This window comes from Gymnoscopelus braueri, assembly GCF_963280865.1.
Source record: "Gymnoscopelus braueri genome assembly, chromosome: 6".
Lineage (NCBI taxonomy): Eukaryota > Metazoa > Chordata > Actinopteri > Myctophiformes > Myctophidae > Gymnoscopelus > Gymnoscopelus braueri.
Genome location: NC_137607.1, coordinates 29,431,359 through 29,450,964, shown reverse-complemented (window position 1 = coordinate 29,450,964; position 19,606 = coordinate 29,431,359). Strand labels below are relative to the sequence as shown.

The following is a 19,606-nucleotide window of genomic DNA, read 5'->3' as shown; positions in this document are numbered from 1 at the left end:
AATAAAGGATTCTTTGCCAAGCACCGAAAGCTGTTAAAATTACTATAATAATATAATATAATCTTTGGACCAGTATAATACAACATACTAGCACTCGTAGACTATCAGTGACTATCAGAAGAATCCTTAGATCCTCTGACATTGGTCTCTTAACTGTCTAAGCAGGGCTAGAACAAAAAGGCATGGAGAAGCAGCTTTAATTTATCGTCCAAGCTTTTGGAACAGCCTGCGGGAGGCTCTATGGGTTTCTGAATTGTGATCTACTGCACAACCCCATAACCTGCTTTGGAAAGTAAAAAACTAAGCAATGAAACAAAGTATAGTCATATCAATATTTGATATTAGAGGAAATTGGGATTACCCTTGAGTCCAAAAGTCAAGGCATGAAATGAACTGTGTTGTTTTTAATCTGAGAAAACAGAGAGAAAACCTTTTGTCACAAGTAAAATGTTATTAGTTGGTGGGCCAAGTAAAACTGTTCAGTTATCAGGCCAAGGACACCTTAGCTGAGAGAAAGACCCCCACTACATGTTATACATTTTTATTGTTGTATTGTTATACTTTTTATACTGATTTATTTGATTTGTTGTATTCAAATTAAACATACTGATATTTGTATTCATTTATTGAAATAAAATAATTGATTGGGAGAGGGGGGATTGAAGAATTCTAAAATAACCAAAATAGCAGTTAAATAGACAAATACACACAACTGGCTGAAGCTCGTTGGACTTCTCTTTGAGACAAAATAGCAGATTTAGCCATCTGTAAATGAGATGATTTCTCAGTCTTTTAAGTGACTATGGATTGCCTTCAAGTGATGCTGCTGCTTTGATGGCTTCATAGATTAATTTGACACAACTGTCTATCATCAGTGTTGTGTAAATTCAATGTTTGCTATTGTCGCTCATTACATTAAGTGGAGAGGAGACACAGAGTCTGTTCTATGTGGTGTTTGTGCCCGTGCCTGTGTGTGTGTGTGTGTGTGTGTGCCCGTGCCCCAGTGTGTGTGTGCCCATGCCCCTGTGTGTGTGTGTGTGTGTGTGTGTGTGTGTGTGTGTGTGTGTGTGTGTGTGTGTGTGTGTGTGTGTGTGTGTGTGTGCGTGCGTGTGTGCGTGTGCGTGTGCGTGTACGTGCCCATGTGACGTGTGTGTGTGTGTGTGTCTGTGTGTGTGTGTGTGTGTGTGTGCGTGCATGTTAGTGTGTGTGTGTGTGTGTGAGTGCATGTTAGTGTGTGTGTGTGTGTGTGTGTGTGTGTGTGTGTGTGTGTGTATGTGTGTATGTGTGTGTGTGTGTGTGTCTGTGTGTGTGTCTGTGTGTGTGTCTGTGTGTGTGTCTGTGTCTGTCTGTGTGTGTGTCTGTGTCTGTGTCTGTGTGTGTGTGTGTGTGTGTGTGTGCGTGTGTGTGTGTGTGTGTGTGTGTGTGTGTGTGTGTGTGTGTGTGTGCATGCATGCCGGTGTATTGTATGTGTCTAATCCTCGGCCTAAAGCCTGAGTTATACTCGGTTGAGTATCGTGGTGCTGCGATGTGTTGTGAGCTTGTAGATCACCTATTTTTGATGCGAGACACTGGCATCATGCAACTAAGTATAAGTCAGGCATAATAACTCCACTATGCTTTGCCCATTTTTGCAACAAGAGTGGGGTACGTAAAGCATAGTGGAGTGGAGAGTGGACCATAGTGGATTGGAGGGCAGCTTTACAGGCCTTATACAAGTGTGCGTCACGGACAGGGGGTCCAGTCGCTCATCCTAACTAGGAGGCGAGGTCTCATATGGACGCCAGGGTTCTCTCTTGGGGCCTTGTCGCGCGGCAACATCCATTAAATTCTAAACCATAGGAATGTGGGAGGCACCTCTGTGTGTGCGTGCGGGTGGGTTGTCATTATGCATGTTTTGAAAGGTGGAATACTTCTGGTGTCACTGAGTCACCCTGTGGCGCATCAAGTGTAGACCTACAGTACACGAACCCCCTGGCTAATTGCTGGTTCTCTTCAAAGACCAGCCTTGTTTACAAGAAGGCAAAAACGACATGAAAGCCTTCCCTTCCCCAACAACATTGTCTGCTTTGCAAGTCAGCAGGTTTCAAATTAAGCATGGTCATTGGTCTTCGCCACAGTCAAGTCAAGCGATGGCTCCATCGCCGCTTTGATCACAACTAAAGCCGATTTCAGTCACTCTGATCTGTGTATCATCACCAGTGTCTTGAGTGTCTAAGACTAAAGGGTTAGATCAAGGGTATTGCCTTTCAAAATGCCCCCAAACTACTATTGCAAAGGGAAATAGGACAATGCACACACACATACTGTATACAGATGCATTTTTACATACGTACATGCATAACTGATTGTATGCGTTTACATGAATGTAATCCTCTGCCTAAAGTCTGAGTGATATTCGATTGAGCATCGTCGTTGACATACGCTTCTGGGTGAATATATTGATTTCCACAAGTCAAGTATGAATGCATGAATCTGCAGAAAATCATAACATTTTCCCCAAGCACACATGCATGCATCAAGCAATTCCATCACATTTATACCCATACCAGAGATAAAGTCAGACACACAGACGTGCATGCACAAAAATAAACACACACGCACATTGCACATGCATAACACAAACACCCTTGGCTTGGACACGTACATTTGCACCCTACAGACATATTGAGTAATGAGTAGTATAGACAGCCCTTCCCATCCTTCATAGCGGCAACTGCTCAGCAATCAGGAGAGTGTAACTGTAGAACTTCCACTCAATGTACTTTCCCATTCCAACAAGAACAAAGCAGAGTCCTTATTTTAGTCCACAGCAGCTGGAGTTGCTTGCTTAAAATACTCCAAAGATGTGCTACTCTGACTTTAACTGTGCGTCAACAGAAAAATGTATGAAGAATATTGTGTTGTTACAGCTATCGTTTATCTACACAGTGCAAGGTCTGAAATCATACGTTTTGTTTGGAGAGTTGGATTTGCAGATTCAGCAAATGAATCAAAGTGTAATTAAACAATAAAAATTGCACTGTCGTGTCTTTAAATTCAGTGTATTTGGATGCAAGACTAGCAGTATCTATTAATCAAATGAGACCTTAAATTAGGCCAGCAAAAATCTGTGTGTCAAGTAACTTAACATTTGGCACCTTGCATGGGTTGCAACAGACACCATCGCAAAAGAGGTGTTAGAATTCTAAGCCTGTCCATTATGCATTGCTTTGCATCTCTGAAGAATAACCCGAAAACCCCACTATTCTCATGAGACATGCTCATTAATGAGAGGGTCTACATTTGACCCCCTTTGAGACATTAAAATTAAAACAGCATGTTGTGTTTTGTTGTTTTGTTTTAATTGTTGTTTTTTGTCAGAAAATGTCAGACCTCTTTGTCCTTACTACTTGCCACAATGTTTTTTTGTTTGTATGCAAAAAAGTAATGGAGATTTATAAAAAAAATAAAAATAAACAGCAAGTGAGTCTATAAAATGTGTAAATACAGATGCGTATGCGCTGAGAATTACAGTACAGAAGCACATTTGCCACTTATGAAGCATTTCTGTACTAAGCCAAGGGCAAAAAAACTTACCCTTGATACATGGGTACATTGGCAATAACCAAAATCTTCTTCTCATTTCCTCCCATATCTCTGAAAGATGTGATGAGCAGTCTTTCTTCTTTCTTTTCTCTGTAAAAGGGTATCTCCACTCTCCTTCTGGTGGGGTGTAGGATCTGGCCAACTCAGGATACTCTTCCCTACACAGGTAAGCAGAGGAGAGAGCGAGAGGGAGAGAGAGAGAGAGAGAGAGAGAGAGAGAGAGGGTGTGATCTATCCGGTGTGTGTGAGATACAGCTCGGCAGACAGCACTTGGTCCTAATGGCACTCTGCAGTGGGAGCCACAGGCAATGAGGGATAAGTCAATAGTGTGGAGGGGGTGGAGTGATGGGGGTACGTACGTACGAGGGGGATCAGAAGAGCAATGAGTATACAGTACGATTGAGGGAGAGGGGGGGGGTTGTCTGCCCTGGGACCCAGAGACCACAGGCAGGCAGGGGACAGAACGGAGGAAGTGTTCCATGGAATTTGGCTGGTTATCATGGAACGTAAGGAATGCCAGGGTGACACGAGTGTCTCCACGGGTGGGTGATGGCCCGGGAGACGGGAATGTGAAAAGAGATGAGTGGGAAAGGAGCTGAAAAGAGAAAGGGTTTATGGAAGGCTGATAGGGCCCTGAAATGGTGGAGGTGGAGAATGTAAAAGCAAAGGTACAGATCTGTGGTTTGAAAGCATGTCTGCTTGGGGGCTGTGGACCATCCGCAGTGGCTGTAGAGAAAAAGAGCTACCGAAGTGCTGATTGTATGACGTGGTGTAACAGATCTCTACACCTGGACCCAATATACTGTATATAAATGGGCTTTTTTGGATCAGCTGTGTAGGCTAAGGGGTAATTTCACCACATCCCTCACTCACACACATACACAAGCAAACACACACAAACACAAACAAACACACACATGTACGCTTGCACGCACACACGCTCACACAAAATGAGCTATTCGCTGGTTAAATCCCCAATAAATGCATGTAAAACTATTAGCATTACTTTTCAATTACTGATCAATAGCTAACATAAATGTTTTCTATCCACAATGACAATATAACATTCTGGAAAGACGTCATTCACAATGGTGTGGATCTCTGGTGTGGCGAACCTTTCACACTACAGTCTATGATTTTATTTTATCACTATTTCATTTCTAATTTGTCTCGTTGCTACAATATCGAGGAGCCAAAACAAAAATAAATTTACTCTTGTGTACCTGTATATGGGATGTAATAAATATGATTTATATAAAAAAAATATATACTTTTGGGGCCTTTTTTAAATAGGTATACAGTGTAGAGAGACAGGAAACACAGAGAGAGAGTTGGGGAGTGAATCGAACCTGGGACTTGCTGTCAGGCATTAGAGCCCATGTGATATGTGCCCTAAGCATTCAGCTATGGTGCCAGCCCTAAATCTTGCACTTGATTCCTTTCACTATCACCCGATCTTTCCATTATCATCATCTGTTGTTCATCTATATTCTAATCTGTCTCATTAGTGAGCCAGAGGCCTCTGTTCCTGTGCTAATCCTAAATAATCTCTCTGGTTCCTCTTTCTGTTGCTTCTGTCACTGTGCCTTCTCTGTCTGTGTCTGTTAGTAATTGATTCAAGCGTCAACTGTTGCCACCGCGGTGTAACACCACTTTAACCCACAGACCCTTTGTATTACACCGGAGCAAATGTTTGTTTCTGCTGGTGCTATATTTAGGCTAACTCAGCCAATAATAGTACTGTTCACGGGACATAATCTGTGTATGCCTTTAGAATCATGTGCCTCATATTGTAGACTGTCTGGGTTTTGCCTTTGAGGATGCTTTCATAGGGCAATACACACCTCAGTGGACTAAAACAAGGGTTCGCTTTCATACGGTTTGACATGATGCATTAAAGGGATAGGGAGGTCATCGTATTCTTAATTTGGGGGCGGGGCTGGCGGGCTATGTTAGTGCAGTGAGTGGCAGTTGGGGCAAACCATAGAGGGGCAAACGCAGTCCCCACAACATCATTTACGATTCTGTGCCTATCGGTACATAACTCGGACGGCGCTTAGTCGACTAGCAGACCATCGGCCGGTCGGCGCGGGCACTCGCGCCTGGAGGCGCTCGGGCGCCTCCTCGGCCTCAAGGTCTGCTGAGTCGGCGCGCCTCCGTCATGGTCCAAAACTATACTTTATCGGCGAAAAAAGTCCGCGGTTGTTTGAAAAAGTACCCCAAGCGGGAGTCAAACCCAGGCTCCCAGTGGCTACCACTGGATGGGGAGTCCAATGATTATCAAAGTGCGCTACTGAGGCCGGTGCTGAGATCGGGTATTCGGGCTGTATTAGAATGTGACGTCCTAACTATTCTAATCGTTAGCTATTATACAAAGCTAGCAGCTAATGTAAACTGGGAGCTGGCTAGGCTAGAGCACTATAGCTTCCTGGTTGCTATGTTGTTGTTGTCGTCGTCGTCCTCGCGCCTAAAACAAGCGCTCCCCTTCCAATTTCCCTGGAATGCCAATTTACCTGTGACATATATACTGTATATACACACATATAGTATATATACATATATACACACACGCACGCACACACACACACACACACACACACACACATATTATATATACACACACACACACACACACACACACATACATACATATATATATATATAATATATACACACACACACACACACACACACACACACACACACACACACACACACACACACATACATATATATTATATATGTAACCGCTGTATACCCGTCCCGCCAAGAACACACACAGAGGCACTGGGTTGGATGATGTGGTACTTTAGTGAAGCTGCAATGGGTTGGTTCAAGACACAAAACATATGGTTAGCACCTCCACTGGTTCTGACTTCACAGCAGAGTGCAGAGTCCAACTGCTATCATACATATCATCTTATACATTCTCATAGTTTTTACATTCTCATGAAATGCATTACAAGATGTGACTTTAAACAATGTGTTTACAGTGGTTTTAACAGTATGTCTTTTTAACATGTGATCGTATAGTGGTTTTAACTGGGTTTTAACAATAATGCTTTTACAATGAATTCAATACAATCTGTTTTTAACTTGTTTTTAACCTGCATCATCCTTTTTATCGTTTTTATAATGAATGAAATAAGAAAATACCAAAAACACAAACGTCAACCAAAATAGATAATAAAATGGCCAAATGGCGCCCTCTGGCGGTAACCAGAAAATACAGCACGCCACAACATGGCTGCTTTGTAATGGCGGTTGATACAAACAAACATTTAGTCTTGTGAACGTCTGACTTAATACATACAAAACATTTAGTGCAACAAGATGTACCTGCAATGGGTTGGTTCAAGACACAAAACATATGGTTAGCACCTCCACTGGTTCTGACTTCTACAGGAAGAAATAACATTGATTTCAGTATCAATTACATAGTGCATCTAACGTGAGTTACAGCAACAAAACGAAAACACACAGAAACAACATATCAACTGCTGTTACAGGACAGTGTATCTTACAGTAAATCTCACGTTAGCTTTAGTGCAATTTATAATACTTTTTCAGAGCAGCATCAGAACGTGACTTACCACAGCAGAGTGCAGAGTCCAACTGCTATGATAGTCACATGACCCGGTCACATTTATAGACTTTCCAGCTACCAGCAGATGGCGCTAGCTAACCACTCATTGCAGGATAAACTATACATACATACTTTAGCAGGCATTTCACAATAAAAGACTAAGTCTTTCTTCTACCTGTTACATACACCCCCCTGAAATCCTGCTAAACATGGGAAGTGCAACTCTTGAGACAAAAAAAACAAAACCATAGGCAAGGAGTGCGTATACTGAGGTAAAAGAAAAAAACTGTGCATCACAAGGAACAAAACTTAAGTACATGTCAGTTCAAAAACTCTCCCAACAAGGAGTGCGAAAAGAAAGGAGACGATCAAACTCCTGACTAAACACAGACACAGAGATGCCTGTTACACCTCTGAAATGTAAAATATTGTTCCTGTAGCTTCAAATACTACTTAGACACACTTCTGGTCAAATACCCTTATAACCCTGTCACTCAAACTGAAAGTGCGTCTCTAAAGAACTGAAACAAGGAACTAACTGACACTGTGGACATAGAATCCTCTTCTACTACTTGGTCACTCATCTCACAAACAAGACGTCTGGGAGGCTTAATGGACCTACGATCCCTAAGACTATGACGGCTAGGCTGTGTGCAAATCACCTGAGGTAGAGGGCCTGGAACGTCAAAGTCAGGGCAGTCACTGTCTGGAATGGCTGTCTCAGGGGCGTTAGCGTCTGGGGAGTCAATGTCCGGGGAGGCAATGTCTGGAGGGCTACTGTCAGGAGGGGCTATGTCCATGGGGATATTGTCAGGAGGGGACATGTCGGGATGGACAGGTTCGGGGGAAGGGACTGCATTGCTAGGAACAGGTTCGGGAGTAGAGACTGCATTGGTAGTGACAGGTTCAGTTCCATCAGGTGTATCGGCCAATCCATCAGGCAGGGAATCACTTCCTGAAGCTATGGATAGAACTTCATCCACATCACTCCCATCAACAGGGTCCTCAATCTCAGGAGTATTCATGAGCCAGTCCATTGTCTGGACATTGCGATCCACACCGCCAACTGCCACTGACTCCGGACCACTTCCATCAGCCACAACACTGAGATCTGATCCCACAAGAGAGACTGGAGCCTCATCCTCATCCAAGTTTAGGAAGTCAACTGGGAGAAGAAGGTTCCTGTGCACAACTTTCTCCTTGCCAGTTTGGATGTCTTTTATCCTGTACACGTGAATGTCGGGCCTCACTGACACAACGTCATAAGGGGCCGAGTCCCATCTGTCAGAGAGCTTCCTCTTGCCTTTCTCACCACGAGTGGCCAGCAACACTCGATCGCCCACAGCCAACGAAGAGCCTTTGACTCGACGGTTGTAGAGTCTGGCGTGACGTGCTTGCTCTTGGAGGCTGTGTCTTCGAGCAATCTCTGCAGCTGCACACAAGTCTTGCCTCAAGCGAGTAACAAACTCATTACGGCTGACCACCTTGTCATTCTGGCGGACATGTTGGAACATGATGTCAATGGGGAGACGCAGGACTCGCCCAAACATCAAAAAGAAGGGGGCAAAGCCAGTGGTCTCGTGCACTGTACAGTTGTAGCAGAAGGTCAATGTCTGTAGCATCTGTGGCCATCTGGCTTTTGCAGTAGGGGCCAGGACTCTCAACATGTTCCCCAGTGTCCTGTTGAAACGTTCTACAACACCATTACCCATTGGGTGGTATGGGGTGGTGCGTGACTTGTGAACTCCCGCCATCTCCAGAAGTTCTTTCATGAGCCTGCTCCCGAAGTTGGCACCTTGGTCTGAGTGTAATCTCTGGGGAAATCCATAAATACAAAAGAAGTCATCCCACAACCGCCGGGCAACTTGTTTCGCAGACTGATTTCGACAGGGAAAGGCATGCGCCATTTTGGAGAAGTGGTCCGTTACTACCAAGACATCGACTGTCTTCTTGTCACTCAGTTCGGCCGACCAGAAATCGATACACACCAATTCCATTGGAGCAGATGTCCGAATGTTCTCCAGGGGTGCACGGGCCTCAGGTTCAGGTGTTTTGCCAACAACACATCTCTCACATCGGCGTACATGGTTGGCCATGTCGTTTTCCATTCCGATCCAGAAGAACCGTTCCCTGGCAAGGGAGAGGGTTCGTGCACGGCCCTGATGACCAGCATTATCATGGACGCCAAGGAGAACTTGATGTTTAAGGCTATCTGGTACAATGAACTGGAAGAGTTTCTTGTCGAGTCTAAGGTCTTTTTTCACCCTGTACAGGATTCCATCCCGTACCCGTAGCTTCTTCCAGTGTCTGAGGAGCTTGTTGACACAGCCAGGTTCAGACGCTGTTTCCCGCCTGGTAGCTCTCTTATGCCGCTGTACATAGAACATGACTCGGCTTATTGTGGCATCCTGCTCCTGAAGACTCAAGATCTGGCTCTGGGGAATAACAGTGGAAGGGTCTTCTCCAGGTAACTGGGGCAACGGTGGACTAGCACTGGGCAGACTGGTCATTCCACTGTCACTATGGGCAATCAGCACCGCTGACACCTCTTCAGGGCTGATGGAGCCCTCCACAGATTGAGAGACAGCTCCAGCATCGGAATCAGATGATCCTGGTTCCACTTCTCGAACAGCTTGACAGTTGTTTGTCACCCGGAAGGTATCCTGTACTGTACCCCTGACAACACCATTGACCTCATCCAACAGTGCAATGTAAGGCTCTTTCATCAGACGGTGGCTGACACATGACTTAACAAATGGCTCACGGCTGAGCGCATTGGGGACAATGTTCTTAACACCTGGCACATACTTCAGATCAAAGTCGAACGCTGCAAGCTTAGCCACCCATCTTTGTTCACATGCATCCAAGCGAGGCTTCGTTAGGATGTAAGACAGTGGGTTGTTATCCGTCCAGGCAGTAAAGTGTCTGCCCTTCAGCCAGTGGCTAAACTTGTCACAAATGGCCCACTTCAATGCCAGGAATTCCAGCCTGTGCGCTGGGTAATTCATCTGTGACCGGGACAGTGTCTTGCTAGCGAAGGCGACAGGTCGAGCGATCTTTTCACCTGGTGGCACTTGAGACAGGACAGCGCCAATGCCATCGAACGACGCATCAACACCAAGAATGAAGGGGGCATTGAAATCTGGGTGGGCTAGAGTGACACTTATCATGAGGTCGTTTTTCAGAGTCTCAAACGCGTTCCGGCACGCATCGGTCCAATCAGCAGGCGACAACTTGACTTGACCTCCTTTCTTGACAGGTTTGCGACCTCTCTTGTGCTTGTTCTGAGCACCAGGTTCAGCTGTGAGCCTGAACAACGGTTTTGCCTTCGCAGAACATGCCTCGATGAAACCTTGATAGTACATCACCATTCCTAGATACGATCTGATTTTACTAGGGCAAGGTGTTCTCCCATCAGACTCCATGAGGTCGGTGACTTGGACGTCATTTATGGCTCTCACTTTCTCGTGGTCTGTCCGAACTCCATCTTCACTGATGACATGCCCAAGAAACTTCACAGTCCTTCTGAGGAAGAAGCACTTCTTGGGTGCGAGCTTAAGGTTGTGTTCCTTGAGGCGGGCGAACACCATCTGCAGGCGTCGGAGTGCAGCTTCCTCTGTAGGTGCAAATACCATCAGGTCGTCTAGGTAACACAACAGGCTTGTGAAATTCTCGTCACCGAATATGGACATCATCATCCTCATGAACGTAGCGGGACTGTTGCATAGGCCTTGAGGGAGACTGTTGTATTCATGAAGTCCAAAGGGCGACGAGAACGCTGTATACTTCTTGTCATCAGGGTGCAAGGGGACGTTATAAAAGCCTGATGTCAGGTCCATTGTGGAGAAGAAAGCATTCCCACCGAGTGCGGCTAGAGCATCAGCTTGATGTGGCAGTGGGTAGGCATCCTTCACGGTTCTTGCGTTAAGCCATCTGAAGTCAGTGCAGACTCTGAGTTCTCCATTCCGCTTCCAAATGAGAACGAGTGCAGATGCATATTCGCTGTGCGACTTCCGAATAATGCCTTTCTCTTCCATCTCATTCAGAGTTGTCCTCAGTTTTTCATACTGGCTTGGTGGTATGCGTCTGTAAGGTAGACGGAACGGCTTGTCGTCGACAAGGTGGATGCGATGCACAAACTCTTTAGCTTCTCCACAGTCCATCTTGTGTCGGGAGAAGATTGACTCATACTGTTCGATGATGTGAAGGAGCTTGTCTTTCCACTGCAGCGACACTTCACATGACTTCAGATCAAGGTCTTGCAGTCCCAGAGTTTCCAGTGCACGCACCATGTCCTCTTCTGACCTTGGCCGTACATCTTCACTCTGCACACACTGCACATTGCACTTGACTTCGTCTGCTTTGGGCAAGTCCTCTACTGCGATACAGGGGGACACATCCGCAATTTTGGCGTTCCTTCTCAGCACCACAGCTTTGTCGGTAGGATTAATGACTTTAACAGGCACCCATCGGTCTCCCCAAAGAGGAGTAACAACTCTTCCAACGAGGATGTGTCTGGGTCTGGCCTTTGACTGTGTTGGCTCAACGACCACTGTACTGCCTGCTGACATCACGGCTGACTCAGGTAACTTGCCCCAGACAAGGTGCTCGCTCTGCGGTTTCAGTGTCACACAACTCTTGACCTTCACCGTGCCCACCTTATCTGGAATGCAGTCACCTCTCCATCTTTCTGTGTTAGAAAGCAGTGACAGGAATTGGCAGTGGTCATCGGTCTGACCATTGTTGGGCGAGGAAACCAGTCTCCAGTAGCTGTCAGTGCTCTTCAGTTGAGTTAGAATGTGCTTGATGGCATTGCTGCCAAGGATCATTTGTTCTGTCTGGCCTGGAACAACCATCGCTGGGACGATCATTCTGCATCCGTAAACGGTGACATCAAGGTCATACATATCTTTGGGGGAAACGCGGTGTCCACCACAGCCTATTATGACATAATCATCAGCTGTGTTTCTTATCATGTCAGGGCATTGCTGCAGCAGGGACTCAACAGCAGACTCACTTATTGTACAGGCCATCGACCCGCTGTCCAACAGTGCTTTGAGAGTGGGACCATTCTTCACAGGCACAGGCGTGTAGAACAGGCTGTTAGTCTCTGCTATTCTCTGGGATCCCTGAAAGATCAATTTCTTGGATGAGGGTATCGTACTGCTATACAGCTCATAGAGGGACTCATTATCTTGCAGTTCCTAATAAACATGCGAGTCACCTCCATTTCAGGGTTGTCAAGAGTTTTGCCCTGTTCTCTCAGGCAGTCAGTAGCGAGGTCAGCTGCTCTGTTTAGTCTCAACCAGTAGTCATAGGGGTCTTCCTGGTCTTTGGGCAAAGTCGAGTAAAAGTCAGCTAAGGGGACAGCAGAGTACCTAGTACAGCTAAAGTGCTTTCTAAGGAGACCATAAATCATGTCAGGGTGAGCATAAACATCAATGTTGCTGTTTCTAATGCCAAACTTAACTACATCCTTAGCCTTTCCTCTCAAATGCATAAGGATTTCCTCAGCCTGTTCCTCAACCCTCACATTAGTCTTCTTAATGAACGTTCTCATCAGATCTTCCCATTCATATACTGTGATCGAGTCTGAGCCACCCCCTACAAAAGATGGTGGTTCCCTAACCTTTCTCTGTGTAACCAAATGCACCTGGGATGCATCCATCTGACTGGGCTGGCTCAAAGTGCTCGCTACATTTTGTGTGACAGTGGAACTGGGAGCTACTGTGTTGTGTGGCTGTATGCGTGACATGATGCTGTCAGCTAACTGATGTCCTATCTCCTGAATGACAGTCCTCATCTGGTCAGCTACACACTCAGAATTGTCACTAGTAGGATTTGGTGTAGATGTGACCTGAGGCATAGGTGGGCTGGTGTGATGGTCAGCTACATTACGGACCCTAGCACTAGGAACCTCCTCCAATGAGGGAATACTAACACCTGGAGTGGGACTATCAACTGAAAAAAGAATGGGAGCATGCATAGCTCTGCCCCTGCCAACACTAATGGGTGTGCTAAACCGTGACATATTTCCCAAAACAGTATAGTCCACCCTAATAATGTGGATATCAACAGTAGAAAAATAGCAAATAAATCAAAATGACAAAAACAAATCTGTAGGTTGTGTGACACGTCACTGGTATGGCACACACAATTATCTGTGTCACTGTGACACCCTGTACTGTGTACAGTAATGAGCTTCACTGCTATGCTACCACGTAAACTGTACCCACAAATACTGTGTACTGATGGCCTCATGAAGTGATGTGGTAGGCAGGGCGGTCACCGGTTCGACGAGAAGTCACGGGTCACGGCACCAATGTAACCGCTGTATACCCGTCCCGCCAAGAACACACACAGAGGCACTGGGTTGGATGATGTGGTACTTTAGTGAAGCTGCAATGGGTTGGTTCAAGACACAAAACATATGGTTAGCACCTCCACTGGTTCTGACTTCACAGCAGAGTGCAGAGTCCAACTGCTATCATACATATCATCTTATACATTCTCATAGTTTTTACATTCTCATGAAATGCATTACAAGATGTGACTTTAAACAATGTGTTTACAGTGGTTTTAACAGTATGTCTTTTTAACATGTGATCGTATAGTGGTTTTAACTGGGTTTTAACAATAATGCTTTTACAATGAATTCAATACAATCTGTTTTTAACCTGCATCATCCTTTTTATCGTTTTTATAATGAATGAAATAAGAAAATACCAAAAACACAAACGTCAACCAAAATAGATAATAAAATGGCCAAATGGCGCCCTCTGGCGGTAACCAGAAAATACAGCACGCCACAACGTGGCTGCTTTGTAATGGCGGTTGATACAAACAAACATTTAGTCTTGTGAACGTCTGACTTAATACATACAAAACATTTAGTGCAACAAGAAGTACCTGCAATGGGTTGGTTCAAGACACAAAACATATGGTTAGCACCTCCACTGGTTCTGACTTCTACAGGAAGAAATAACATTGATTTCAGTATCAATTACATAGTGCATCTAACGTGAGTTACAGCAACAAAACGAAAACACACAGAAACAACATATCAACTGCTGTTACAGGACAGTGTATCTTACAGTAAATCTCACGTTAGCTTTAGTGCAATTTATAATACTTTTTCAGAGCAGCATCAGAACGTGACTTACCACAGCAGAGTGCAGAGTCCAACTGCTATGATAGTCACATAGCCTCGATCTCCAGGCTTTTATTGCTTAGTTTTGCTAAAAAATAAAAGCCTGGCCCAACCATAGCCTGTACTGGGTATGAGGAAGTGTTTCATTTCCCAACCAACCAGAGTGCAGTGGGCGTCGCTCGTAATGTTGTGTTAACGGGGCGGGGGTTGACGGACAGATCGGTGAACCAATGGGATCAGCCGCAATCTCTCGCCGGCTCTATACACCCGCCCCTCTATACACGAAATCAGGAGCGTTGCGGCAGACTAATAGTCACATGACCCGGTCACATTTATAGACTTTCCAGCTACCAGCAGATGGCGCTAGCTAACCACTCATTGCAGGATAAACTATAGATGGGTTTCCGCGCGACGTCATCACAGAGCAGAGTGTGCAATCTGCGCATGCGGGAGGTAGAACGACCCGGAAGTGCAATTCACTCTATTGTTATTTTCGGGATTTAGATAGGCATAATGCTGCTATTATAGGCATAATAGGCATAATGCTGCTATTATATACAGACAGATACAACTTCCGACAAATCATTTTTATTGAGTAAAGAAGATATTACAAACTGCATCATTTAATCTACTTTCATTAAACCCGGTGAAGACCATTTATTTTATCAATGTACAATGGCCAGAGCTGCTGCGGGTAATAGCGCCCTCTACAGGCTCTTCCCTCCACTGCGCGCGCATCATCCTCCTCTCATGTTTACAAACGGGAAACCCATCTATACATACATACTTTAGCAGGCATTTCACAATAAAAGACTAAGTCTTTCTTCTACCTGTTACATATATACACACTCACACACACACACACACACATGTACTTTTTTAAAAAATATTGGTTATATTAGCTATAAACACAGAGCCTACCAATCACACTGTATCAAAAGGCTGACAACAAACTGTAACAAGGTGAACTCCAGGTGCATCTTTATGGCAGTCTCATTACAAGGCTCATTTCAACTTGCTGATACAGGTGTACCTATTTGGCCTAATAGCAAATGAAATCTCAGAGTCATATTAACAAGTAAGCTGCGCGAACGCGGGAAGCGAACGCAGCTCGAAAATATTGTGTATTTACGGACGTAATCCGTGTTATTTCACCGTGATGGGGAGAGCGTAGAGAGAAAGTCACGTGACTGCCTCCGCCTCGTATTGAAGTTAATGGGGGGGATATGGTTCTCCATGCACAGAGTTTCGGAGTTCCTAGTCATCTATGCACGGAATTGCCGTTTGTCAATCCGTGCTATTTCACCGTGTTTGGGGGGCGATCGGGTTGGTTTCATAGTAAGCTCCACTTTGAGATCTGTCAGCAGCCAATGAGAGCGTGAGTCACATGGGGGCGCGGCTGCACACAGGCTGCACACAGGCTGCACACAGGCTGCACACAGGCAGTTAGCAACAATGTTCTCTGGTCATTATAAGTCTAGACAACCCACTATAAAACTCTGAAATATAGTCTAGGACATTTGTGACATTTAACTGTCGTTATCAAATGTGCCACAACAGAAAGCAACAGAAAAGAATAACTGTGAATGCCATAATGACAGATGACCTAATAAAGAGCAAATGGAAAGGACAATATAAAAGAAACAGTTGTCTGACCGGACCTGTACAAATCTGCTTTTAAGTCTTTTGAAGAACTAGAATGCCTGTATGTACCACGCCCGCGTTGTAAATCAGACATCACAACCCGTTTCTGCACTGGCTCATGAGCTCAGCAACTAAAGCCACAATGAAATCAACAAAGTAACTATTTATTTGTCATAAAAGTGAGGTATTTGTCTAGGTGACGCTGGTGGTGTACAACATATCGACAGTAGTAGTGACATTGATGTGAGCACTCTGACACAGTGCAACAGCGACAACAGTAACTAACATACCTATCAGGCTACATGCAGTAAGCATTCGATCACAGTGGTCTGAGAGAGTCGTTTCACACAGATTCTCAGGCTGGATGACAGGGAGCATTCACACTGGGCTTCACCGGATGATCCATGGTGCACATTAATTTTTAGAGCTGCGTTTAGAGCCGTGTTTACTGCGTGGCATTTCCTATGCATGCCCAGTCTGATATGCAGTGTAAATCACTGAGTATGTTCATGATATATACCATTGGGAACGTATAGACCTTAAACAGCAGACAATGAGTGCCACTGACTGCACACCGACTTGTCAATCTGTTTTCGTGCGAACTGAATAATAAAAGTACACACACACACTATAGAAGGTGGCAAGTGCCAGGCCATATACTGTACTTGACACAGTTTGAGGGACCACCGTTTAATCTTACCTGGAATCCCTGTCAGGGCAGATTCCTTGGTTATCCCGCAGAAGGTCACAGCTGTGAGGGTACACTGAGTTTGGCATGCCAGCTGACCATCACTGTCTGCAGCTCCCAGCAGCTCCCTCAAATGCTTTAAATAGCCTTAAATAGGCTGCAGATTTCAAACAAGTGCTACATACATGTGACATACTGTACATGATGTATACAGAATAGTGTTTCAGTATCTTCTTCTGCTGGCACACCTCTTGCTGTGTGATCATTGGTGGCTATTACACATCTGTCGTGTGGATAATGTGGCATAGGCTAAGATACCTACTGTATAGTCTGTGCCAACAGTGTCCTTATGTGAGTTCATCTTTTTTCTACTTTTCTTTTTTCAGTTTCGTCTCAATTTAGTTGTTGTGCCAATTCCCAATTGCTAAACACTATTAACTACGCTATTTCTTTCCCAATCCCGACAATACCATGATCCCTGATGTCATCAGAATATGGCCATATATTGGCATGCAATATATGGGCATATCGGTTGGATCGGGAGTTCATGGAAAACTGGATATCCATATATGCCTATATATGGACATATCGGTTGGATCGGCAGTTATGGACAACCGCATATCTGAACAACCCGACGGCGGGCACTGCACTCCCTTGAGTCCTTGCCGATCACATATGGCCGTATCATGTTTGTTTATGGTTATGACCTACTCCTAGTCATAATGATGTGGCCGTCATGTGTAAAGGGTAAAGAATTTGTTTCATTATACTCGCGGGTATCACCCAGGTTATGAACATGTTATAATGTTATCTTACATTCATGACGTGCTTATAGATGTATAATGAATGCACTTAGGTATGTAAATTGTTAGGGTACATAATATAGTATTCAGACATTTTTAATAATATAGTATATTGTATTTCATATTTTGATTTAATCTAACATTTTAGATGCTGTCTCAGTGGGGCTGGGATTTTGCTAAATTAGATCTGTTGTAAACATTGATATTCCTTGCCGAAAGAAAAGCTGAGAAGTTCTATAGAGCCAAAGCTAAAGCAGCAGTCGATAACTAGATAGGTGGTCTACTCTACATCAATGGAAATGTTTTAGATGACAAACCACAGAACATTTTCAATGAGATGAAACTGGGTTCATCACAGATCCTGCATCAGGTAAGGTACTAGACAAAAAAGGGACAAAGATTGTATGCCAAAGGAGGAAGTGGGAGATTAAAAACTATGTTCTGAATAAAACATGCTTAACATTATTGGTATATTCTTTATATTAAAAAGTAATATTTTAATAGGTTGTATTTGTGAATTGATAAAGTATTATAATACCAAGACTTTTATCACAAATAAATGTGTGAGCTTCTATGGAACACTTTCCTTAAAAGCCCAGTCCAGACTTTTCACATTTGTAGTAATAAAAATAATCTCATTTGTATCAGAAGTGTTTAGAAGAGAGATTAATTGTCTTTAAAATGCCATAAAACATTTTAGGGGGCAACGCCCAGTACTGCCTAATGTTCAACTGGATATGTTGAAGAATCCAAACAGCTGTATGAAAGATTTAACACCTGATTTAGTTGCCACAAATGAGAGCTTTAAATTCTGCAGGTCATTAAAATGAGACATATCTCATTATATCAAGTGATTTGTCACGATTTATTCGTCTAGTGTCATGTGTGCATTCATGTACATGTATATATATATAGCCCCCCCCCCCCCCCCCACACACACACACACACACACACACACACAAATATACAAACATCTACAGTACATACGTGCAAAAACAAACATGCTATCACACTACACATGAGCAGCAAGTGTCCATTTCAAACCAGGATTGCGTTTGAAACAGGCACCAGTCAGTCAAACTAATGAGCATAGTTCAAGGGCTGACTCCAGGTTATATTTGATCGCCCATAAAAGTCATGCTCAGACAGTACAGGTAAGCTAAGCAGGACCATGTTTTATGATGCGTCCAGCATTGTTATGGGACAAACAAACACCTCATCATTATGCAGCTGTTTAAGCTCTTCTTAGAAACATGTTGAATTTTTCCCCCTCATTCAGATGACAACACTGCATGTCAACGATGGGGACGCAGGCGTTTGTTTGTTTAGTAGTTTGCACTAGGGGAGTCGGAACTCGTAACCGTCAAGTGTGTGTGTGTGTGTGTGTGTGGCAGAGATGGGGACACAGGAGATGTCCGCTCTGTGCCTACTGGAGGACGATGATAAATAAGCAAAACAATGTGAAATCCCCCCCCCCCTGTACAGTGTACAGTAGGTACTAAACTCCAGAGATGCTTTTATCCCACGCTCATAAATAAGTTTGGATAACAACGATGAGATTTGTAGACGGTCAGGTTTTTCACAGTAGATCTGTGACAAACTAAATATCAGGGGTACTACATACAGTATACAGTATATAGATATAGATACAGTATTAACATAAGCAACCTCCTTCACCAAAGTGTTTGCAAATACTTCTTGACTAGGTCTGACACTAGGGACTAATCTGTTGCCATCTCAGGAGATACAACTGATTGATTGATTGATTGAATACTTTATTAGGATAATTCCTTTAACAGGTCCGTTCATGAAAGTCCTTGCGGTCTTGTTTCCGATGAGGGCCTCTGAGCAATTAGGGGTTAAGAGTCTTGCTCAGGGACAAATTTCATTTCATCGACACATTTGCTGGCCTGGCCTGGAATCGTACCTGGGGCAACCAGGGCCTCTGGCTCCCTAGGTGGGCTCACTAACCACTCAGCTCTGGCCGCCCCTAAAAGCAGTATGCAAAAAAAGCACAGTTCCATACAAGATCTGCTAAGAGGATTTTAAACCCAAGAAAGCCTATATGGCTTGTTTCCATTGAGGTCCTTTGTACTCAATTAATTGAAACATTTAATGACAGACAAATATACACTACTATGCTAAACTGA

The 19,606-nt window shown here is 44.2% G+C and overlaps 1 protein-coding gene across 1 annotated transcript in view; it reads right to left on the bottom strand.

The window, feature by feature from the left end:
• Positions 1-19,606, bottom strand: part of mylk4b (myosin light chain kinase family, member 4b) — a gene marked incomplete at its 5' end in the record, with an annotated part of 67,236 nt that overhangs the window by 41,468 nt on the left and 6,162 nt on the right. The window contains one exon of the mRNA XM_080431486.1: positions 3,577-3,743. Coding sequence (XP_080287612.1) covers positions 3,577-3,632 — 56 coding nt within the window. The remainder of the gene's footprint in view (positions 1-3,576; positions 3,744-19,606) is intronic.